Below are 25,570 nucleotides of genomic sequence, written 5' to 3' on the forward strand. Positions count from 1 at the left end.
CAGAGCCATGTCAATAGAAATGATGTGGCTGTGGTCGTGGATGACGGGAACTGGGGATACTTAAAAATGCAGATAGCTTGGTCTCATTCCGTGAGAATGGCAACGTGGCTCGGTTATGCAAGAATAAAATAGAAAGGAAGGTACCCAGACCCAGCTCAATTGCTTATGAAAGTTGCAACAATAATGAGATCAAGTTATATAGTGAAATCGAATTTACATTAGTGTCATCACTGCCATCATGGCGAGTGCATGAAGGTCCCTTAAAATATCTTCTTATAATTTAATTTAAGCTTGTTTACTTCCACCAACTGACCACATTTCCTACTGTTGAGTATTATGGTCGCATTAACATCTTATGACTGCTCCAAGGCAGCAGCATGTGCGGTTGTCGGATGCAGTTTCTAGACCACATGCCCAGAGGGAGTGCTGTGGGCACTACTCAAGATTCATTTTGAGAAGCGTCATAGCTCTGAACAATCTGGTTTCCATGTGCTTTCTAAAAAACGGTAAATACGGAATTGAAATAACATCAATTTTTTGTAAGCATTTTTGAACACTCATCTGAAAATAAATTTCACATGGAGGATGCTTCTATAGTTTAAAATTTCATTCTGGTTGTGTGTGTATCAAACATAAATCTGTAACACATCAAAATCAGTCATATAAAATAACAGAAGCAGCTTTATCACATAATTTCAGTCAAGCAACAGTGTAGAACACGATAGTCCTCCCTATGCACTGCACTGTCCGTCCACATGCACTGAGATGATGTGCTGGCCGGGGACCATTGCCAAACCTAGAATGCGTGGTTCCACAGTGCTGCCGCTGCTGTCTGCACAAAACAACGTGGCAACCTCGTGAGCACATCTACAAGGCCAGAAACATATATACACAAGGAAATTGTCGTACATTGCTCAACTATATGAGCCGAGGATACAAATGTACACACATGCAGCGCTGAAAAATTAATATAGCAGTTGACAAAAGTTTTACAGATAGCACGTGTCATGATAAATCATATGATGTACTGCAAAAGCAGAGTAAAAGGAAATTCACCTTTCACTCTAACAAAGAAATGACTTCTGTTCATAAAGAATAAATTGCATGGCTTACAATTTCTGTGCACTTAATAAACGGCACATTATGTATACTCGACGACAACTTTTCTTGGTGCTGAAGGAAAAGCTACAGAGGTAGAGCTTCTGCACATGTAGCACAATGCGAAGTAGTCCGTTATGGCGTGCGTCTCATAACGTTATGGAAAGTGACGGGGTCGCACCATCAGCATTTAGTGAGGACGCAGACATTGCTTAGCATTTGAGGTGCACGTAAAAGGACAGGACTTCCTCGCGCATTCAGAAACGCGAAGTCACAAAGAATAAACTAAAGTAGTTACGACTACCTTAATGATGAGAGCTGCATCTTGTCTGAAATAGCTCCACGAAAAAAATACAGGGGGAACGGTGAAAATACGGGCGCTGTGGTAGAATTACATTACCTAGGGGTAGGGGTGCCTGCGATTTGGCGCAGTAGCCTTCACTCCAATGCCAAGAAAAGTTGTCGTCGAATGTAGTATCCTTTTCTCTCGTCACTTTTTTTAGCAATTTCCAATAATAAAGTTCTTCCTATGTATTTTTCATACCAACATACCAACAGCTTTGTGTTATGCACGTCATCCATCATCTTTTGCATGAAAGTTCTAGGCATGCTGCAGGATAGCGAAGGACCTGTCACTTTTAAGAAACAAAAATTTTCCGGCACATCTCGATGAACACGTCACTGTATGACCCGGGTTGCTTGACAAGGATGGTGATGTCATAAAACTGTGCTGCACGAGTAGATCCGTGGCTGCAGCCGTCAGCAGGTCCATTGGGCTATCAATCCAAGCATTTGAAGTCGAGGCCAAGATGAAGCAAGGTAGGAAACAGGAGAGCATCGCCTGGAAGAGCAGCATAGGTAAGAGCACCGTTTTCATTACGGTGCCGTGCCCGAAGAAAGTGGGTCTCGGTGGGCGTATATATGGGTTTGCTGCAGTGCACAGCCCAATGAACATGTCACTGAATGACCCGGGTTGCTTGACGAGGTTTGTGATGTCAAACTGTGCTGCACGAGTGGATCCGCGGCTGCAGGCATCAGCAGATCCATTGGGTCATTAATCCAAGCATTCGAAGTCAAGGCCAAGTTGAAGCAAAGTAGGGAATAGGAGAGCATCATCACCTGGAAGAGCAGCATAGGTAACTGCACCATTTTCGCTGTGGTGCTGTAACCCGAGTTGCTTGATGAATGAGAGGTAAACAAGAAAAGAAAAATGGCGTCAGCCCACAGAGGCGATGTCGATGCTGATGCCCAAAATGCATGCAACTCTCCCTGTAGCCAGACGATCGCTCAGTTCGTTCCAAGAACCGGTATATAGGTTGAGGAGCGAATTTTTAGCGACATTTTTGGAAAAAATCTCGATCAATATTCCACACTATACTAGTAATGGGGTTTTACATGCCTGTAGCGGAGGGCTCCGGAAATTTCAACCATTTGGTGTGCTTTAAAGTGAACTGAATGAAATGCCTTCTCGTAATCTGTGAAAGCTACGTATAGTAGTTGGGTGTATTCTGAGCATTTCTCTATCACCTGATTGATAATACGAATGCGGTATGAATATGAACTTGACAGAAATGTATGCCCCTCGTGACTATGCTACAGTAATATAGAAGTTCTTCAACGAAAAGCACCTTTGCACGTTAAATACCATATTATAGTGTTAGCTTCGCAATTTGACTATTTTGAGCAGTAATAATTGCCTGCAATTTATGCCAGCTATTCAATGGAGAGCTGTTCGTAGGAGTCAGAAAAAATTTGTTCTACAAAAATATTTATGAAGGTCCTCTGAATCTTTAAAGTGTCGTGGTGACACTTCAAAGTGTCGAGGTGAGACTCTGACAGTTTCCAGCAGCTTTGGTTTCACTTGCATCGTTGTTTCAGATGCAGGGTCGCATCTAGTGCCACTAGTCACTACTATGACGAATTGAGGGGGAGCTTAGAGTTTTAGGATGACAACACCTCAGCTTTATGACGACGATGTTTTGCGTCAGCCTGAGACATCCACAGCTGTTCAAGGATATGTTTTCTTTACATCCTCAAGGTGTGTCCTCCACCGGAAGTGCATATAGCTTCTGACCTTTGTGCACAGCTACTCTGGCTATGTGCGTAGTCCACACTTCGCTGGAGCGAATGTGCTTGCTCTGGCTGCAGAGCTTCTCCTAACAACGAGAGGGCCCCCGGAGCACATCTTGGCCATGACTACGAAGCAGTGCAAAACGTTGTTAAACAGTGCACAATGTTGCCCTTTTTTTAATATTGTTACATGACATCGGCAACGAAAGAGCATCATAGACGACGAAGACGATGAAAGCGACCATGCTCGTGTTGTTGTTGCTGCTGTTCTTCCATCTTGGCTGCAGCTGCCTATGACTCTCCCTGTATATTTTGTAAATATATTTATTTCATTCATTCTCTCACCCCCGTGACATTTGATGGAGAAGCCGGGGTACAACACGATATAACGAAGCTCCGCAGTGGCCGACGCTTGGATTTTTCCCCCATGGCAAACCAGGGACCGGCTCCCGCCGAGGCGACTGCAACAACAACTGTTGTCCTTCCGCAGCTAAAAGACCCTGGCACGTTCTGTGGCACAGATGATGTCGACATCAAAAAATGGTTGCCATTGTATGAACGTACAAGTAAGAATTACCGCTGGGATGAAACTCTTATGTTAGCCAATATCTTGATCTACTTGAAAGGAACAGCAAAAGTGTGGTTCGAGAACCACGAAGATGAAATTGGAAGCTGGGATGCGTGCAAAGAAAAGATGCGCGCCCTTTTCGGCAAGTCTGTGGGTAGAAAGGCAGCGGCCAAGAAGGAGTTGGCATCTCGTGTGCAAACGTCATCAGAGTCCTACGTGACTTACATACAGGACGTGCTTGCCCTTTGCCAAAAAGCGGACAACGATATGGAAGAAACCGAAAAAGTAGCTCACATATTGAAAGGCATTGCAGGTGATGCATTCAACCTTCTCATGTGCAAGGACTGCAACACGGTCGATGTCATCATCAAGGAGTGCCAGCGTTTTGAGGCCGCAAAAAGTCGGCGTATTGCCCATAATTTCACCTGACTACCAAACACAGCAGCAACCTGGTCGTGCAAAGACAGGCCTGCGCTACAGACGCTGTTAACTGCAGAGCATGTGACCAAGATCATCAGACGTGAACTTGAAGCTCTGTCTCCTGCGTGCTCCCATGCCTGTGACTCTAGCCCTCAGATGGTGCCACTGGTACATGCCACTGTGCGACAAGAGCTTTCCAATGCTGGACTGGCCTCCGAGTGCACTACTGCTCCCTCTCAGCCGATCAACCGTCGTCGACCCCCTGTTTCTTATGCCCAAAGCCAAAACCTTCCGGCGCGCACTCGCAATACAGCCGAGTGGAGAACTGCTGACGATCGCCCGATTTGTTTCAACTGCCACCGTATCGGACACGTGGCCCGCCATTGTAATACTCGGTGGTATTGGCATCAGGCATCCTATGGGTACCCCATCGGCCAGAGATGGATCATGGACGCTTTCAAACTTAACGGGAGTCACCTCAGGCCACCAGTGAAGACATTCCTTCTATGCCGCCATATCGTCGTCGCTCTCCATCTCCGCATGCTCACCAGTCCCGTTCACCGCTCTCCCGTCGCCCATCATCTCGCTCGCCCATATTTCGCCGACCAACGTCGCCGACTGACCACCTGCCGCGGGAAAACTAGATGATGCAGCTCCCGGAGGTGATGCTGCATCGACCACTTGCCCACCAAATCCTCTGACCATGCTGCCGACTCGACGCAACCTTATTGACGTTGAAGTAGATGACACACCCGTTGTTGCACTTCTGGACACAGGGGCTCACATATCAGTGATGAATTCAGAACTTCGTTGCCGCCTTAGGAAAGTTTTAACGCCACCCACAGTGCCACTCACCCAGGTCCCCGACGGCGGCACGTTTCCTGTGCTTGGAATGTGCTCCGCGCGTGTAAGTGTGGCTGATCGCTCCACGACAGTGCTATTTGCTGTGCTCGAGAAATGTTCCCATGAACTTATCCTCGACATGGACTTTTTATCTGCCCACTCTGCCCTTATTGATTGTCGAACCGGCATGCTTCAACTTGATTTACCGTGTTACCATGACGACCCAACACCAGCTCAACCCCGTCTGTGTTCTGCAGATCACGTTCACCTAGCACCTCAAGCCGTTACTTACGTGAATCTGAGATCTGTCCCTCCTGTTCCCGATGATGACTACATGTTGACACCTATTGCTGACGTTGTGCTGGCCAAAAATGTTGCCGTGCCTCACACACTTTTGACAGTCACGGGAAATACAGCGTCTCTTCCGATCTTAAACTTCAGCTGGTGCGCTCAAGTTATCCCAGATGGTATGACTTTGGCAAAAGTTTTTTCTATAGATGCTGCCATTTCGGCGTTCGTTGCCAAATCTTCTTCGTCCTCTGCTCCGTTTTTATCCTCAAAGAGCGCAGCGGATGCCACCATTGACAAGATGATCGCTCCGGACCTTCTTCCAGAACAGACAGCTAACATCCGGCACCTGCTGAAATGCTACCGTGACATCTTTGATTTTGATGACCCCCCCTTTGGGTCAGACATCCTTTGTAACTCATAGGATTAACACTGGCGTCCGACGACGTCCTTATCGGGTGTCTAATGCTGAGCGACAAGTTATTCAGCACGAAGTTGAAGAAATGCTCACAAAAGACGTCATCGAACCTTCCTGCAGTCCATGCGCATCGCCGCGGTCGTGCTAGTCAAGAAGACGGATGGCAGCTGGCGCTTCTGCGTAGACTACCGTCACTTGAACAAAGTAACATGTAAGGACGTGTATCCACTGCCGCAGATTGACGATGCTCTCGACTGCCTACATGGTTCTGCCTACTTTTCATCTATCAACTTGCGATCAGGATACTGGCAGATTTCTGTCGATCATCGAGACCGTGAGAAAACCGCATTCATCACACTGGATGGACTTTTCCAGTTCAAGGTTATGCCATTCGGATTGTGTAATGCGCCAGCTACATTTGAAAGGATGATGGACTCTCTCCTGCGTGGATACAAATGGACCACGTGCCTGTGCTATCTCGATGACGTCATCGTATTTTCACCTACATTCGAAAGGCACCTTAGCCGCCTAACAGCTGTTCTTGAGGTTTTTTGGAAAGCAGGACTTCAGCTCAACTCTTCCAAATGTTGCTTTGGCCATCTGGAAATCACTGTACTGGGCCACCTTGTCAGTGCCCGAGGCGTGCAACCTGATCCTGACAAAATTCGAGTTGTCAAGGATTTTCCCATACCACGTTCCGCAAAAGATGTACGGAGTTTTATCGGCCTTTGTTCTTACTTTCGACGTTTCGTGAAGAATTTTGCTGACATTGCCCAACCACTTACGAAGCTACTGAAGAAGGACATGCCTTTTTATTCGGGTACTGACCAAGCAACTGCCTTCAGCACCCTTGCAACATTACTTACTTTTCCACCCATCTTGGCCCATTTCGACCCGTCAGCCTATACTGAAGTTTGTGCCGATGCCAGCGGACATGGAATTGGTGCTGTTCTCGCCCAGCGGCAACGAGGACAGGATCGCGTCATTGCTTATGCCAGTCGCCTCCTTTCTCCTTCGGAGAGCAAGCTTTCCATAACAGAGCGTGAGTGCCTCGCACTAGTTTGGGCAGTTGGAAAATTTCGACCATACTTGTATGGCCGCACCTTTTCGGTAATTACAGATCACCATGCCTTGTGCTGGCTGTCGTCCCTTAAAGATCCAATAGGACTACTTGGCCGTTTGGCCTTGAAACTACAAGAATACAGCTTGGTTGTGGCATACAAATCTGGCCGATTGCACCAGGATGCCGACTGTCTATCCTGTCACCCCGTGGACCCACCTGACCTTTCAGCACATGATTCTGACCCTTGTGTCTTCGCCATGTCGGCTTTCACCGATATACGCAAGGAGCAGCTCAGCGATGTCCGCTTGCGGCCTATCATGCAGAGTCTACGCTTGCCCACGTAGACCCGTCGCTACACTTGTTCGTTCTACGCGATGGCATTCTTTACCGAGGCAACACGAGCGCCGAAGGATCATAGCTACTACTCGTAGTTCTGCGACACTCCATTCCCATGTACTTGAACAGCTTCACGACGCCCCAACCGCGGGACATCTCGGGGTCACGCGCACGATGATCGCGTGCAGCGTAGATTCTTCTGGTCAGGCCATTACCGTTCTGTGCGCCGATACGTTGCTGCATGTGAGTCCTGCCAGCGCTCCAAACATTCCCCCTTGCCACCAGCTGGTCCGCTCCAACCAATAGACATACCCATCGTTCCCTTCTACCGTGTCGGTCTTGATCTCGTTGGACCATTTCCTACTTCTCTCACTGGAAACAAGTGGATAGCCGTAGCCACTGATTACGCCACAAGATACGCTATCACACGAGCGCTACCGACAAGCTGTGCCACTGACATCGCGGACTTCTTGCTCCATGACGTAATTCTTCACCATGGCGCTCCTCGACAGCTGCTGACTGATCGTGGTCGCTCATTCCTTTCAAAAGTAGTAAGTGACATCCTTCACTCGTGTTCGACGCGTCACAAGCTCACTGCGGCCTATCACCCACAAACAAATGGTCTTACCGAGTGCCTAAATCGAACATTGACAACAATGCTCTCCATGTACGTTTCCAAGGATCACCTTGATTGGGATAGTACTTTGCCCTACGTGACATTCGCGTACAATTCGACACGCCACGACACCGCTGGCTTCTCCTCCTTCTGTTTATTGTTCGGCCGCTATCCAGCGTTACCCTTCGAGACTCTTCGCCCATCAACTACGCAAACGGTTACAGAGTACGCCCGGGATGCCACTGCTCGGGCTCAAGTGGCCCGCCAAATCGCACGGGAACGTCTTCTTGGCTCGCAGCTCCCTCAGAGGGCCCGCTACGATAGCCATCACAGAGTAGTTTCCTACTCTCCAGGTTCATTGGTTCTCCTCTGGACACCATGCCGCCACGTTGGCCTCTCTTCGAAGCTCCTGTCTCGCTACTCGGGACCTTACAAGGTTTTACGCCGGCTTACCGATGTCACATACGAGATTGCTCCGTTGGACAGTCAGTCATCGTCGTCCGCACCCGCTACTGACATCGTCCACGTGAGCCGCCTCAAACCGTACATATCCGCGTATGATCCTACTCTCCTTTAGGCGCCGAGACCGCGCTGCCAGCAGCGGGGGGTTATATGTTACACGACATTGGCAACGAAAGAGCATGATAGACGACGAAGACGATGAAAGCGACCATGCTCGTGTTGTTGTTGCTGCTGTTCTTCCATCTTGGCTGCAGCTGCCTCTGACTCTCCGAGTATATTTTGTAAATATATTTATTTCATTCCTTCTCTCACCCCCGTGACAATATGATATATGCAAATATGCAAAAAAAAATCTGCTTGGATGCATACATTTAAACGCCTACCCTTGTGGAGTGAGGTGGCTCATAGAAAGAGGTGACACTAGATGAAATAGCGAAGTTCATTGGACATCCCATTTATAGAGGGATTATTCACATCACAGTTATCCAACTATATTGGAACACCTGGATACTCTTATCACAAGACAACAAAAATTTACAAAAAAAAGTGTATGAGTATACTTGTATCTCACGAAAACTATGGAATGCTTCATCGCATGGCACGAGCGACGAAGCAGCACCTCGGTTCTGATTCTCTTAGTCAATGTGAAGAGAAACATTTTGTGCAAAATACATAATTTTTTATACTGTTCCTGGGTATTTTGTCTGAAAAATGTATATTCTGATTTTTCTTCATTTTGAATATTTTGCATATATAGTGTTTTTGTTATACTCTTACCAGCTGGCAACCAAAAATTCTACACATTTCATATCTTTTTTCATTCTAAAATATTCTTGTCTTGCTACAACATATATTTTTTGGAAAGAGCACTTCATTGTTCAAGGTTTGGTATGCTGAAATGCTGGCTGGAGTACTTTTTAAGCTGGCAAAAACGATCATCTTGAGACATATGAAAAACAACCATTTTCATGCGGTAACGAAAGAGTTAAATAGAGGACGACGCAGCGAGCGATGAAAAGAAAAGTAATAGGGAGCAACCGTAAGAGACAAGAAGAGAGCAGGGTGGATTAAGGAACAAACTGGGCTTAAGAATATTGTTACCACATGTGTAATTTAGGTATGTGCACCTGTGTAGCGGGGAACATGATGGTGGGAGAAGAAGACGTTCTGTTGGTGGCAAGAGCTTGCTGGTGCGCGTTCACTGCTGTATACCGTCGAGTCGACCGTTACGTCGGCTCTGAATAAACCCCTCTCGTAGACGTAACAGAATGGTGGAGGTGCTGGGTACGGCACGTCGACGTACCACGGAGCCACAGCTGTTCGGAGTTTGCCGGAGCCGTCGTCTTGCTGGTCTGCCGCCGACAACAGTCGTCATGGCCCAGAGCGAAGGTCAGGAAGCAACCGCCTTGACTTCGCGCACATCTATGCTGGCTACACCTAGGCATCACTACATGGAACCCCGCCCGTTCGCGGGAATGGCAGGAGAAGATGTGGACGCGTGGCTAACGCACTACAAAAGAGTGAGCCGGTACAACCACTGGAACTCGATCGATCAGCTGGAAAACTTCGCGCTGTTTCTCACGGACACTGCCCTGATGTGGTATGAAAACCACGAAGAGTCCTTGACAACATGGGCTCTTTTTGCTCAAGAACTGAAGAAGTGTTTTGGCGACTCCGACTCAAAAAATAAAAGCGCGGAGCGGACTTTTGCTGGAAGAGCCCGGACTCCTGGAGAAACGTGCACTGCTTACATAGAGGATGTTCTTAAGCTTTACAAGATTATAAACCCACAGATGTCTGAAGAAGACAGGGTTGGACACCTCTTGAAAGGCATAGCAGAAGATGTGTACAATTTTCTGATAGGCAGGGATGACCTCACCTCTGCCTCCAACGTCCAACATCACTGCCGCACATTTGAAAAATTGAAGACTCACCGCATCGCCCCGAAATTCGGTAGGCTGGCAAATGTGACAACGGTCGCCAGCGTCAACGTGAGCCCACCCACTGACCTTGCCGCTACTATTCGTGCAATTGTGCGTGAAGAGCTGCAGCGACAAGGTGGTAGGGTTGACGAAACCATTCCTCATCCACCTACCAATCCGCCCTACAACACGGCGGTGCCATCAGCTCCTTTGCTACCATCGGTATGTGTGGCAGATATCAGCGAAACTGGAAATCCGCGGCCACGTCGTGACTCATTCGCGGCCGACCAGCGATATGGCCAACGCCTTCGTCACGGCCCTGCCACACAGAGGTGGGCAGCCGCCGCTCAGCAAGCTCGTCACTGACCCTTCACAGCTGAGCGGTCTCAGCGTTAGTTCCGCGAGCGTCCTCTACCAGTCTGCTACAACTGTGGCTTCGAAGGACACATTGCCAGGTATTGCAACTACCGGCAACCACCAAGGACCGATCCCCGAGATTTAACCGTTCTGGCGTTACCCGAGCACCGACATTGCCGGGAAGCGCGTCTTACGAGATCCCAGGACCGCTACGAAACCAATCTCCGGCCTCTGACCGCAGTGTGACACTACCACCTGCCCCTCGCGCCAACCGATCACCGTCTCCTCGGCGGCGCCACTCTTCGCCTCCTACGGAAAACTAGCCGGTGCGGCCGTTGGAGGTGAGGTCGCCGGACAGTCTTCGATTTCGACAGATATACCTCTGTTAGCTTCCATGTTTAGAAATAAGGTTCGAGTGCTTATCGATGGTGTACCAACAATGGCGTTGGTGGACACAGGTGCAACCGTGTCAGTGATGAGTTTAGTCTTCTCCCGCCTTCTTGGACGAAAGGTTGTGTTTCATTGGGACCGTCCTGATAAGTTTCGTGGAGTGAGCGGAGAGGTATTACAACCTGTTGGTGTCTGCATTGTGACTGTTAGTTTGGCGTGCCAGAACTTTGTCACAGAGTTTGCTGTTCTCCCTCATACTACGCATGACGTCATTCTGGGACTCGATTTCTTGAAGCTATGTGGTGCTACTGTCGATTGCCGCACAGGACAAATTACAGTAGATTCCGATATCCCAGTTGCGTTTATGGAAAACTCGCCCTCTCAAGAAAGTGCTCTTTGCGTGTCTGTGGACACAACTGTGCCGCCGTTGTCTGCAAAATGTGTCCCTGTTGTCTGTTCACCTGCAAGCGAGAAAACATTTGACGCAACTGTGGAGCACGTGCATCTCAGTTGCATAAAGAAGACAGTTTTAATACCCTACTACACGCTATCGGTTGCGCAAGGGCATACTGGTTTATGGGTGATTAACTGCTCTAATGAACCTACAGTGCTGCCGGAGGGTCTGAAACTTGCAGAGATTCGTGAACACCAAGTATTCTCGCTTGCCACCCTTGCAGAAAGCAATGATTCCCCGGATAAGACCCGTTGCGATAATCTGCATGCCAGGGACACCAACATTATGGCTATGATTGATAAGTCAGTCAGCACGAAGGAAAGCAATGAACTGGTGAGTATTCTGCGCAAACATGCCGGTATTTTTTATTTCGCTCAGCATGACCCACCGTCATTCCCTGCTTCTCGTATAAAGCACCGAATCGACACGACATCTCACAGACCTCTCCAACAGAAACCATATCGGGTATCGCCTTCGGAACGCGCGATGATCAATGAACAGGTTTGCGAGATGCTCAAGCAAAATGTAATTCAAGAATCATGTAGTCCGTGGGCCGCTCCGGTAATTCTAGTGAAGAAGAAGGATGGGACATGGCGATTTTGAGTTGACTACTGCCGTCTCAACGCCATCACTAAAAAAGACGTATACCCACTCCTGCGGATTGATGATGCTATCGACTGTCTATCATCGGCCTCTTACTTTTCGTCTGTGGATTTGAGGTCAGGCTACTGGCAGATTCCAATGCACGAGGAAGACAAGGAGAAAACGGCATTTGTTACAACAGATGGACTATTTGAATTTAATGTGATGCCGTTTGGACTCTGCAACGTTTCCGCAACTTTTGAGCGATTTATGGACAACATTCTGCGTGGATTGAAGTGGGAAGTGTGTATGTGTTACTTGGACGACATTGTAATTTTTGGGCGCACCTTTTGTGAGCACAACACACGCCTTGGCCTCGTACTGGACTGCCTAAGCAAAGCACACTTGGTGCTCAACTCAAAGAAATGTCGTTTGGGAGAGCGCCAAACACTCGTCCTTGGACATTTAGTAAACAAGGAAGGCATACGACCGGATCCCGCCAAGACAGCCGCAGTGGAGGCATTTAAGCAACCAAACTCGGTGAAAGAACTGCGCAGCTTTTTAGGGCTTTGTTCATACTTTCGCCGATTCATTCCTGGCTTTGCCAATATCGCATACCCACTCACGTGTCTGCTTCAGAAAGGTGCGCAGTTTGACTGGACCCCAGAATGCGAGTCTGCTTTTTCGGAGTTGAAGTTTCTTTTGACGTCTCATCCGATTCTTCGACACTTCAATCCTCTGGCTCCCCCTGAGCTTCACACAAACGCCAGCGGTATTGGTGTAGGTGCTGTCCTGGTTCAACGCTCGGATAATTAAGAACACGTCGTAGCGTACGCAAGTCGCTCGCTCAGCAAGTCCGAGCATAACTACACTGTCACAGAGCAAAAACACCTTGCAGTAGTCTTCGCAGTGCAGCGATTCCGGTCATACCTGTACGAACGCCCCTTTACCGTCGTAACAGACCATCATTCTCTATGCTGGTTGGTCAATCTGCGTGACCCATCTGGTCGGCTAGCGCGCTGGGCACTTCGTCTACAAGAATACGACTTCACGGTTTCCTATAAAAGCGGCCGACATCACGCTGACGCAGATTGTCTTTCACGACTACGGCTTCCAACGACGGAATGTGACGCGGACACCTTCGATACCTACATTGCGTCACTCGACCAACCATTTCCCGATACCAAGACCTCTACGGATGAGTAACAAAGGGACAGCACCATACAACAGCTTCTTACTACCAAACCAAAATCATCGCCTACGCGCTTCTGCATCCGAGACGGGCTAGTTTACAAAAATAACTACACCAACACCGGCTCAGGATATTCTCTGGTGGTTCCAAAGAGTCTTCGCGTTTATGTCTTGCAGGCTATGCATGATGACCCAACATCCGGTCATCTAAGCACAACGAAAACTCTTTGCCGTCTTCAAGAAAAATTCTACTGGCCCAAAATGCGCCAGACGACGGAACAATACGTGTCTAGCTGTAACGAGTGTCAACGTCATAAGCGCCCAACAAGTGCTCCTTTGGGGCGATCACATCCGGTGCCGCCCCCCTAGAACTCCATTCGAGCAAGTCGGGATTGACCTCCTTGGACCATTTCCCCGGTCTTCTGATGGAAATCGCTGGATAGTCGTTTGCACCGACCATTTAACACGGTACTGCGAGACAGCTGCCATACCATCGGCAACTGCAGCCGATGTGTCTTCCTTCATGCTACGTTTTGTAATTCTTCGACATGAACCTCCCAAAATTGTAATCAATGACCATGGCCAACAATTCACAGCAGACGTGATGGAAGAGATGCTTCGTGTCTGTGCTTCAAGGTTTCGGCACTCTACGCCATATCATCCCCAAACGAACGGTCTAACTGAACGAACGAACAGAACACTCTCGAACATGCTGCCTATGTACGTTGCATCAGATCACAAGGACTGGGACAGTATTCTACCCTTTATCACATATGCATTCAACACCGCTCACCATGAAACTACCGGCTACAGTTCTTTTTTTCTTCTATATGCTCGACCACCTCGTCATACCCTGAATACCATCTTCCCGTGTTTGGACCACCGTGATCCCTGCATATCCGAGATCATCTGTCGGGCCGAAGAAGCTAGATGCCTTGCTTATTTGCGCACTCTTGCTTCGCAAGACCGCCCGAAGGCACATTTTGACCGCCGACGCCGACACGTGACATACAATCGCGACGACCTAGTGTTGCTGTGGACACCAACTAGAAAACGCGGTTTGAGCGAGAAACTGCTAGCGCACTATGCGGGACCTTATCTTGTTGTAGACCGTATCAGTGATTTAGTTTACCGCATAGCGCGTCTCCATTCAAACGGCCGACGGTCTGCAAAAACTGAACTTGTCCATATTGCACGTTTGAAGCGCTTTATTCCTCGAGAGACTGTTTGACTCGCCCAGTGGGCTTCGTCTGCGCGGAGGGAAATGTTACCACATGTGTAATGTAGGTATGTGCACCTGTGTAGCGGGGAACATGGTGGTGGCAGAAGAGGAGGATGTTCGGTTGGTGGCAAGAGTTCGCTGGTGCGCGTTCACTGCTGTATACTGTCGAGTCGACCGTTACCTCGGCTCTGAATAAACCCCTCTCGTAGACATAACAATATCATAGTTGAAATCAAAACGAAGAAATAAACATGGGCCGGGCATATAGCACGTAGGTAGGATAACCGCTGGTCATTAAGGGCAACAGTGGGATGGGCAGATGAGATTAGAAAGATGGCGGGTATAACGTAGCATCGAATTGACTGGTGTTGGGGAGTTGACTGGAGTTGACTGGTGATTATGCCCACCAGCAGTGGGCGTAGTCAGGCTGGTGTCGATGAAGGTGAACTGACATTCCACAATACGTGTGCCCTTCGCACAAATGACTCCACCGAAATGCTGTGGCGAAGATTAAACTCGCAACTTGAAGGTCAGGAGCTGAACACTTTAACCACACGTATATCACTGCGGCAGATTGTCAATGTAAGTAAATGCACACACCTACTTTTAACTTCTACAAACATCTCACTCACACTGCAAATTAAACATACATGAGTTTATAATGAGTTGGCTACGCATGCATTTCTACCCTGGTGTATTCTTTGTGAAATAGCTACACTGCAGGATCATTAACTAGAGTCAATGAAGAAGCCTATTGAAACTTGTAGCCAATTGAGCATCTGTAAATTATATCTTTGCTAACATGCAATTCCTAAATCGTAACTGCTATGTTTGATGCATCTACAGAACAAGGTCATCCGGGCAATGCATTTTTAGACACTTCTGCTTGTCAATCACTTCCAGAAAAAGAACATGCATTAAAGGTGCTTTTATTTACTTCTTGACTCCACTGTGGCACCACATGTATAGCTCGGTTTCATAAACCACACATAGCAAGGGCTTCAGGCACTTATCTATCTTATAGACTATAAAAACTTTAATGACACTTTAGATGAGCCTTCGAAAGTAGAATTTGCATCAGCTTCTCATTCACTAAAGTTGACTGGTACTAACTTTTTTGACAGCACTGTGGAAGCCACAGAACCGAAGCGCATGCCTGCTGCCATGCCAAAAACTATACTTAAGTTTACTCACGATTTTCTCGTTGGCTTTGCTGATATATATAACGTACTTTATTTATTGCGAGATTCAGACAGTTGCAAGAAGTCGAAGGCAAAATGCAGTTACTTTTCACTTTGCATTACACTTCTTTCCATTTCTCAGACACGCCCATCATAATGCAAGTATGACAATGAACATACCATGAACAATCAAAATGTTTCTACCCCCATTCACGGACACGCCCATCATGGACTCCATGTTTACAGAGTAAACATGGAGTCCATGATGTAGTTGGTCATTGTGCAGCCACAAATGCAATGTTAGCAGAGCTGCCAGGGCTCCAAGAAAAATATGCGCTCAATATGACATTAATAATGCAACTATGACAATGAACATACCATGAACAATCAAAATGTTTCTACCACCATTCACATTTCTTGAGCACAGAAATTTCTAAATGCGTCAACCGCCCTATTGAGTCATACCAAAATCAGTCGCAAGCTTCTGTACTACTCACGGAGAAACACAAACGTGTAGAAGCACTGTCTTCGTAGCCTTCACTCCAATTTCAAAATAAGTTGTCACTGTAACGTTTAACTCAGAGACAAGACGACGATGAACACTTGGCTGGGCCTCGCCATGACGAAAAGACCCCTGGCCGTTTATTTGCTGGGCTTAAGTAGCCGCGCTCACAGCGGGAAAGAAAGCAAAGGAAGGAAAGTAAAGCGCACAAAACGGTGGAGAGGAGGAAGGGACAATATCGCCTAGGGCGAATGCTGATAGCAGATAGTCCGGTCTGTTACATCTTCTCTTCACACATTTTCAAAACACTGATTTCTTTTGCACTCATTTACTTGATGGAAGGATGGCCCGTAGTGAAGGCGCTTCTGTTCGCTGCGCTGGCGTCCTCACCTGCGCAGGCCAGCCAGTGGGCTTCCTGGAGTGTCTGGAGAAATGGTGGCGTTATAATCTTCCTCTGGCTGAGCTGGTTGCGCCTGGTGACTTCCCAGTGGGTTGTCCAGCGTAATGTTGCCTCGGTGTCCATCACTGAACTTCGTCGGGGGCCTCCTGTCGGGGTTCGGATTACCCTCGGGGCTGACCTCGTCGTCGAAGTTTTCGTCCGTTCGCAGCAAGTGCTGTCGGTTCCGTCTCAGGAGCCCATGATCTTTCGTTCTTACCACGTATGATCGTGGTGCAGTCTCTTGTACCACTTTCGCTCGGCGTGACCAGCTTCCATGTTTGATCCGGACCACATTTCCGGCTTCCAAGGGTGGTAGTCGCCTGCCTCGGGAAGACTGTCGCTGTTTTCATACGGGTATGCCTCCGTCGACGTTGTATTCTGGAAGAGTGGCGTGCAGGCGGCGACCTTGCAGTAGTTCTCCGGGTGAGTGACCGCTGTCAAAGGGAGAAGATCGATAAGCCAACAGACCAAGCCATACATCACCCCGGGACTCGTGGGTTTTCTTTAGAATACGCTTCACGATCTGTACCCCCTTTTCAGCTAAGCCATTTGAGCGTGGGAACTCTGGACTTGAGGTGATATGCTCGAAGTCATATCGGCGCACGAAGGACGCGAACTCTCGCGATGCAAATTGAGGCCTGTTGTCGGTGCAAACTTGGTTGGGAATGCCGTATCCCGAGAAGATAGCAGATATCTTGTCGATTACTTCCGCCGCCGTGGTACCTCTGAGTTTCTCGACGTCAGGAAAGTTAGAATGGGCATCAAACACAACTACGTAGTGTTCTCTAGCGAATGTAAATAGGTCTATGCCTACGCGATGCCACGGTCGGTCGGGCGTTGGCTGTAGCAAGAGGGGTTCACTCGGTTGACTGTATGCATACTTTCGACATACGCTGCACGTTCGCGCTCGTTGCTCAATGTCACTGCTCATTCCCGGCCAGAAAACCAGTCTACGGGCTCTAGCTTTGCACTTGTTCATACCCAAGTGGCCTTTGTGAATTCGCTCAAGAATTTCCGCACGCATTGATTTAGGCACCACAACTTTGCAACCCTTTAACACCACTCCATTGACCACGGATACCTCTTCCGTATACGGTTTCAGTATGCCGTCTATTGCCATGCCATCTTCCATTTGTTTCATGGTGCGGCTGAGAAGCGGATCTTCGAGGGTTTCCTTCTGCAGCTGCAACATAGTCGCTTTGCTTATGATGCTGGTGACTACTTGCGTTGTGTGGACGTCCACGTCCTCGACTTAGTCGCCTCCGCCAATTGGTAGTGCGGCACGAGACAGCAGGTCTGCAAGTAACAGGTCCCTACCAGGTACAAACTGCAACAAAAAATCATATTTCATAAGACGGATGAAAAACCGCTGTAGCCTGGGTGGCATATCTGCAATGTTTTTTTCGGCAATCGCAAGTAATGGCCTGTGATCAGTTTCTATTGTAATGCTTCGTCCATACACGAACTGATGAAATTTTTCACAAGCGAAAACAATTGCCAGTGTTTCCTTTTCTATCTGGACGTATCGCTCTTCACTCGGCGTCAGCGCTCTTGAGGCGTAGGTCACTGGGCGCCAGTCATCCCCGTGTCTTTGCAATAAGGCAGTGCCGATACCTGTTCCTGAGGCGTCCGCACTTACCTTAGTGTTTCTTTTTTCATCAAAAAGAGCCAGCAACGGAGGCTTAGCGAGTGCTGCGCATATCTGGTCCCATTCGCGCTCATGGGCTGTTGTCCACTCAAACACCGATGCTTCTTTCACCAGGCTACGCAGCAACGCCGTTTTGTCGCTCAAAGCTCGCAGGTACTTCCGAAAGTAGTTCACAACCCCGAGTAATCTGCGCACACCCTGTTTATCTTTTGGGGCTGGCATGGCACGGACGCTTTCGATTAAATCGGGACTAGGACGAATTCCGTCTCTTCTGATAACATCGCCAAGGAATGCAACCTGCGTGGTGCAGAACACGCATTTAGCTGGATTAAGTGTCAGCCCTTCCTTTTGCGCCCGCCTTAGCACTGCAGTGACGCGTTCGTCGTGTTCTTCCTTTGAGTCGCCCCATATTAAAACGTCATCTACGTAGACGCACACTCCCGGCAGCCCTTCGAACATCTCTGTTAGAGTCTTCTGGAACACCTCGCTGGCTGAGGAAATTCCGAAAGGCAGACGCAAAAAACGGTACCACCCAAATGGTGTCGCAAAAATGCATATTCGTGAAGTGGCCTCATCTAAAGGAATCTGATGAAAGCCGGCATTAGCGTCAAGCCGGGAGAAGTATTGTGCTCCTGCCAGCTCGCTCTCTATGTCCTCTCGTGAAGGCATAGGATAGTGCTCCCGCTTAATGCTCCTGTTCACTGCTCTAGGGTCCATGCAAATGCGAAGGGTACCATCCTTCTTGTGCACAACTACCAGGGGGCTCACCCAGTCAGTTGGTTCATCCACCTTGACGATGATTGAGGCCTTTTCCATTCGTTGCAGTTCTTGTCGAAGGCGTCCTTTCAACGCTATGGGTACTCTACGGGCAGGCTGCACGACTGGAACGGCATCCTCTCGTAGCACCATTTTGTAGGGTCGCTTGACGCAGCCGGTGCCACTGAAGAGGTCAGGAAATGCAAGCTGGAATTTCGTTTGCTCATCGCCTACATTTACGGCGTCCATCGTGACCAGTACCAGACCAAACTGCTGGCATGTCTTTAAGCCAAGGATGGCTTGGTGCCCCTTTTTCACGATAAAGAACGAGACTGAATGCTGTGCTTCGCTTATCTTGAGATCTTCGGTCGCCACGCCAACGTGTTTGATTGCACTGCCGTTGTATGCGGTGAGGACAGCGGCGCTCTTTCCCGGAGTGCTTGCGTGGGCGATTCGATTGAACAGGGTTAGGGGCAGCAAATTCGCCTGAGACCCGGTATCTACCTTGAATTGTATCTCCTGACCAGCTATTTTTCCGCGAACCATCCAATCCGCTCCTATGTCTCCGGTGACGCCGCAAATGCTGATGCCCAAGATGTCAAAATTTTCATCGCTTTTTTCGGCTTTGTGAACCTCGCTTATCTTGCGCGCATTGTTGCAGCATGCGGCGAAGTCATTTCGTTTCTTGCATGCATAACAAGTTTTTCCATACGCCGGGCACCACTCGGGGGCATGTCCCTTGTTACAATTTCGACACCGAGTTCCATTCGCAAACTTCGTGCGGTGTGTGCGGCGTGTAAAGTCAACGTGCAGGCTTTCATTTGACCATGCTGCGCTTTGAATGGCAGCAAGCTCAGCGGCTTTGCAAATTTCTTCTGCTTTCTGCAAGTTTAGGTCTTTGTCACTCAGCAACTTTTCTCGAAGTTTCGCATTATTTGTCCCAAACACCACTTGATCCCTGATCATGGACTCTTCAAGCGTACCGAAGTTGCACAGCTTTGCTTGCTTTTTTAAGTCCCGTAGGAACCGCTCAAAAGGCTCCGCCTCTTCCTGTGTTCGCAGTCGAAAAATGTGCCTTTCGTAGACTTCATTACCCTGGTCGACACAGTATTCTTCAAACTTCCGCACTAACTAACGTGTCATAATCTTCTCTGCTCTCACCTGTGGCAAACGAGAAGTTGTTGTAGACATCGACGCCTCGTCCCCCGCAATGCTCAGAAGAATCGCTGTTTTTACGGCCGATGGGCGGGGCTTCTCCGGTTCCGTAGCGGTGACGAACAGCTGCAGCTTCTGCTTGAATACGAGCCAGTTTTTCCTGATGTTGCCGGACAGTTGCAGCGGTTCTGGGGGCTTGACGAGGTCTATTTCAAACGTCAGGACCACTTCTGACACCATGTAACGTTTAACTCAGAGACAAGACGACGATGAACACTTGGCTGGGCCTCGCCATGACGAAAAGACCCCTGGCCGTTTATTTGCTGGGCTTAAGTAGCCGCGCTCACAGCGGGGAAGGGGGAAAGAAAGCAAAGGAAGGAAAGTAAAGCGCACGAAACAGTGGAGAGGAGGAAGAGACAATATCGCCTAGGGCAAATGCTGATAGCAGATAGTCCGGTCTGTTACAGTCACCAAGTGTAGACGAGCTTTGCTTCATGAGGCAAGCCTGAAGCGTGCCACGAGAAAGGGAATGTCTGAGTGTGAAACACTGGCTGCCTCAAGGGGAGATGAGAGTCGAAAAACATAAGTGTTTTCTTTTAAGTTATATATTTTTTAACTGCTTTTACCAGCTCAGCGTGATATGTCAAAAAGAATCAAGGTTGCAGTTAAATTTGAAGTAGGCCAAAACTGCCTTTCAAGAACACGAAATGGCTATAAAACTAAAAAAGAGATCATTGTCCAGAGTTCACTGGAAATTTTCCCCTGGCTGCTTGCCTTGGCTGAGGAAGCTACAGAACTGAAATGCGTATGTGCTAGCACGCCAAAGAACAGCATCTAAGTCAACTCATAATTTTCTCATTTATCATGAGACTCAAGCGATTGCGGGGAGTTGTAGGCAAAATACAGTTACTATTAACTTCACAAAAATGCTTTTTTTTTTCATTTATTAGACAGCATCAACTGAACAAGCACACCCATTTTCCAAGGTAAACATGGCATTCCATTCATGATGTAGTTGTTCAGTACGCTGCTGCAAACACACTGTTTAGCTTTAAAAAATATATATATATTCACAAAAGAGTAGCACTGAAGTGTACACTGAACCATTTAAATGCTTCTCCCATTCACACTTTTCATGTACATAGTTTGTAAATGCATTAGCAGGTCAAGCAAGCTAATCTTAAATAAGCCGACAGCTGCTGTACTACTTGCTGAGCACCACCGATTTGCCCAAGCTCCGCCTTCGTAGCCTCCGCTGCAATTTCAAGATAGGTTGTCACCAGGTATAGTGGTAGCTGAGTTGACAAAGCATTACACATGTAAGCCATAAGATGCAGGTTTCACCTGCAGCAAAGGCCTTTGTTTTTTTCTCCCATTTAAAAGAATGACCGGTCTCACCTGGCTGAAGGTACTCGGAGCAAGAGCCGAGGATGATGTTCTGGTCTCGGTCGGTGCAGAGGAAGCTGCCCACCAGGGTGCGGCCATCACTCATCTCCACCCGCAGGCTCTGGTTGAGCCACCGACGTAGTCGCACCCGACCACTGCTTTCATGCCCCGCTGCCATGCCCTGCATGCGTGGAAGCCGTTTTCGGCCAGCACCCATAAAATTGCCTTGAGAGGTACTTCGATCGTTGAACCCCCATGGAAATTATGGAAAGTACAGGCTTCGTCTTCGATAGCATTAGCTATCAAACTGTTCACAAATCTTTTTCTGTAATTTCAGTTTGGTTCTTCGTGCAGCATGGGTAGTGAAGTGTGGTGCAGAGCACTCAAGCCATGCTTTTATTGTTCAATACCTTTGTTGTTCGACTGTAAACCTCTAGATCTCTTGATTCTCTGTGACGTTGTAGCTTTACAAGTTGTCTTTGACAGTTTTAGCAGAGTATCATGCACTCACCACTGCACATAGATATAGCGTCCCATGCCGGTTCATGATAGTGCACAGAGTTCACACTTTTTTAATAGGTGCGTCTTAAAGAAATTGTCCAAAGCAACTGTCAAACAATGGTAAGGTTATGTAGACACACCACCACGCTCCTCTGACTCCTCTGAAGTTTGTCTTTTATCCCCTCCCGGGGCAAATTATGATGTACTGTCTGCGAATGCATCAAACTTGCATGGCACGCCACTCGGTATTACAATCCAAAAAAAGAAAATGTAGGAACGCATTATTTTGTATAGGTTTTAGTAATTAACGATAGAATGCATTATTTTGTGCGGGCATGACCGTTGGATGAAAAACAAGGTGCGGCCTACTGCGTCGCATCACAATCAATGGGCGAGCGTGTCTGGGCAAAGCTGACAGGGCACTGACGCTCCACCCGTTGAAGTGAATGGCTTTTCGTGTTTCTATGTGGTTGCGTGAGGATTTGTGCATGTCCGTGTGCTTTCTCATGCTTATTTTGTGTGCGATCGTGTGTAGGGGGCAGTTCGCCCTATGTTTCCTGTGTTTTAGGACAGTTTTTAATGCGTGCGTGTGTGCAGTCATTTTTTTAGCGGTGTGGTGCAACGAGTCTCCAGTGCCGCTGTGTGTGCCACTGTGTGTTCTGCTGTGCAAGTCGTACGCGAGACGCTAGCTTGCAGTACCACAACTTTTCCTGCGATCTACAGCGTCGGGAAACCTGGCTGAAGACTCATTCCGGCCAAGGACCGTCAGGGAGAGGAAGAACGTCATTGATCCCGTCCGCAGAGTAGACGCCGGTTCATGCAGCAGCTGTGTCCCCGCAGGACAGCGTTCGCATGCTTTGTCGAGTAATTTGTTTGTGCACGGCCACTGCTTTGTGTGACCGTGTGTGTTGGCAGCTAGACACATGTTTTCTGTGCTAGAGCACGGTTTTATTGTGCACACGTTTGTAACAGACGGTGTTTTGCAGTGGTGTGATGCTGCAAAGCTGTTGTGAGCCACCGTGCAAGGCAAACTGGAGGTCGCCGCAGGATTTATGAGTGTGTGATTTGTCGTATGGTTTGTTTGCACACGGTCACTGCTTTGTGAGGCCAATTATTTTCACAATAGAACACTCATTTACAGTTCAGGTAGATCAAACGGGCAGCATTCATTGAGGCCTATACTCTACGAAAGATTGGCCCTCCTAGGGCAAACTGTTCACATACGTGGTGTAATAGGTATTTCTAATAACAACTCAGAGTCGAACCTGTGATGTGCAGCTACAAAATGCGTTATTTACGGCCTAGTGTGCCGTGTAGAAATGCGTGTGAAAGTGTTTCTCTTGAGAGAAGCGGTGGTGCCAGAGCCGGCGTGAGGTGAACTAGGCTCGTCACGCTGCTTCGGCGGCACACAGCAGGGCGCACCTTGTTTTTTATTCAGCGGCCGTGGCATGAGTTTTAGTAATTATTGTCAATTAACATGTAATTCAATAATTATCCTACAACCAGTCAGCTCCAATTTTTGCATTAAATATATAAAAATATTAGGCCCAAATGTAGGCACAGTTTGATTTTTCTGTTGTAGCGATTTCAGGCAAAGAAAAATAATGCTGACATACTCCTGGAACGGCATGCCAAACGATCGTCTAACATGCTACTGTCTTCAGCAAAGTGATGCTATGCTGCAAGACACAGCACAATGGAGTTAAATGATCCTTAGTTATCTACTCGGGAAGCCTGCACCAAGGTGCACATCGTGTTTCAAGGCATTTAAAAAACTAATGGTGCATGATGTGCCTTCAAAGTTCTTGCGCGGAATTGTACATGTGGGGCCTGTAGCAAGGGCGGCCCTAGTGGGGCATATAAAAGCACTAAACCCCACCCCCTAATAAAAGAAAGCAGTCAAAGCACAATGCACATGTACCCTGCCCTCCTGAGGGAACGTGGTGCCCCCAAGTAAAACCCCTGGCCAGAAGGGGTTATGGCTCTCATGCGATCCTTCACCAGGACAGGTAACAGGAAAAAAAAAAACCTGCGTAAAACTGACAAAACACAAGATGAAGACGCGATAACAGCACTGTTGTGTATTTTACGCAGATTTTTTTATTTATTTTTGTGTATTTGACATTGCCACAACTACTTTCATCCACAGTCATGTCATTCATTCGCAGCAATTAGGCAGACCAATTCAGTCTAGCTCGGGCTGTGAACCCTTGCGTTTTTTTCCACGGTGTTTACCATGGTGAGTTCCATTGTCGTCTGATAAATTCAAACAGTATATACTAGTTCTATTAGCGTACTTATCGCGCTCCTCGATAGAACTCTCGATATCAACTGTAGATTGGTTCGCACACAAGATATAATTTATCGTGCAGGCCATTACCTCAGCAGCGTTTTTTTTTTTTTTTGTCGGGGGGGGGGGGGGGGGTAGTGCTCGTACCAGCTTAGAAGTCCACAATGCAACTTTGGCTTACTGAGATTTGCAGGCGACAAGAACATGACGTCGTCCGTGGTAAGTAGGCGAAGCTGCACCCCACTGTAGCCGTGTAGTGCGTAAACAAGACTGTGCAGCGATCGTACAAGCGTACGCAGACTCAGTTACAGGATAGTTGAGGTCGTGTTAAACATGTCACGCAGCTGAAGAGGGGCCAACCACTACTTTGTAGCCCCACTTTCTTGATCCCACGGCCAGCACGAACGCACGACTCACCTGCCGACAGACACTACCTGCCCCTCGCCGTACACGTACAGCCACTGCTGCTGATTGAAGGAGACGAGACTTGAACAACAATGACAGTTCTCGCGTAAGGCACGGTAGGTGAGTATAATTTTGATACTTGGAAGCCGAAATACAATGTAATAACTATACACAATTACAAAAAAAAAAGAACAAATTACGGTACTTCAGTGAGTGATAGCATGACCTACTACACTCCTGACCTGTTCAGATAGCGGGGTTCCTATGGGAGCGCGTGTCCCCGCTCTCGTTCAATCGCTCGCCGTAGGTGGCGCTACCTATAACCTGTTCGTCTGCTACTTTACGGCTGTTTGGACGGCGCTAGAGTAAGAACGGCTGCATTCCGTGATGAACAGCCGGCATATATGTGACTATTTTTTCACTTAGATGACTGGTCAAGTAAGCTGTTCAGTGTGACGAAAAATTTATTGCACACTGGTGGACAAATGCGAGAATCCGTAGACTTACATAGTGTAGGACAGCATATGTGATGTTGCGTCCATTTAATTGCAAAGAATTTGTGAATGACTTTTGAAATATTTGTTTCAAAATTATTTTTCATTAGTGCATAATAATTACGCAATATGAGTGCTCTGTTGGCCGAAATATGACCACGAACACTGAAGCTGACGTCAGCGAACAGGTGCTGACTAGCGCCACAGTGCTCGTAGGTGACGGCCCTAGCGGCAGAAGGTTTGAACTAGAACGTGGGCGCTGGAAGAGGTGCTCTCTGGGCAGGTCAGGAGTGTAGTAGGTCATGAGTGATAGTAACAACAACCCAGTCAGCACTGTCGGCCCGTTGGTCTAGGGGTATGATTCTCGCTTTGGGTGCGAGAGGTCCCGGGTTCAAATCCCGGACGGGCCCTGTTTTTTTTTTATTAGTTAATTTTCTTTATTGCAGGCTTTACGATAGAGTTTGCCTGAAAGAGTAGACTGTGTAAGATCATATTAGCAACGAAAGTTATGTA

General features: G+C 48.0%; 1 protein-coding gene and 1 non-coding gene across 4 annotated transcripts; one reads left to right on the forward strand and one right to left on the reverse strand.

Annotated features, from left to right (window-relative positions):
• Window positions 1-663: 663 nt before the first annotated feature.
• On the reverse strand, window positions 664-24,816 carry Sbat (LSMD1 domain-containing protein Sbat). 3 transcript variants are annotated; one of them, XM_037419451.2, is made up of 3 exons: window positions 24,340-24,816; window positions 21,380-21,548; window positions 664-832 (listed from the first exon to the last, which is right to left on the reverse strand). In XM_037419451.2, the coding sequence occupies exons 2-3, from the start codon at window positions 21,543-21,545 to the stop codon at window positions 732-734; spliced, it is 267 nt and encodes an 88-aa protein (XP_037275348.1). In that variant the 5' UTR covers window positions 21,546-21,548; window positions 24,340-24,816; the 3' UTR covers window positions 664-731. The 3 variants fall into 3 exon arrangements, with proteins under 3 accessions (XP_037275348.1, XP_037275356.1, XP_037275343.2); XM_037419459.2 differs by having other exon boundaries at window positions 24,576-24,815; XM_037419446.2 differs by lacking the exon at window positions 24,340-24,816 and having other exon boundaries at window positions 21,380-21,573.
• Window positions 24,817-25,395: 579 nt separating this feature from the next.
• TRNAP-UGG (transfer RNA proline (anticodon UGG)) lies at window positions 25,396-25,467 on the forward strand. The gene has a single exon. It is a non-coding gene; the product is annotated as a tRNA-Pro (tRNA).
• The last annotated feature ends 103 nt before the right edge of the window (window positions 25,468-25,570 follow it).

Source organism: Rhipicephalus microplus, chromosome 3, assembly GCF_043290135.1.
Source record: "Rhipicephalus microplus isolate Deutch F79 chromosome 3, USDA_Rmic, whole genome shotgun sequence".
NCBI classification, from domain to species: Eukaryota; Metazoa; Arthropoda; class Arachnida; order Ixodida; family Ixodidae; genus Rhipicephalus; species Rhipicephalus microplus.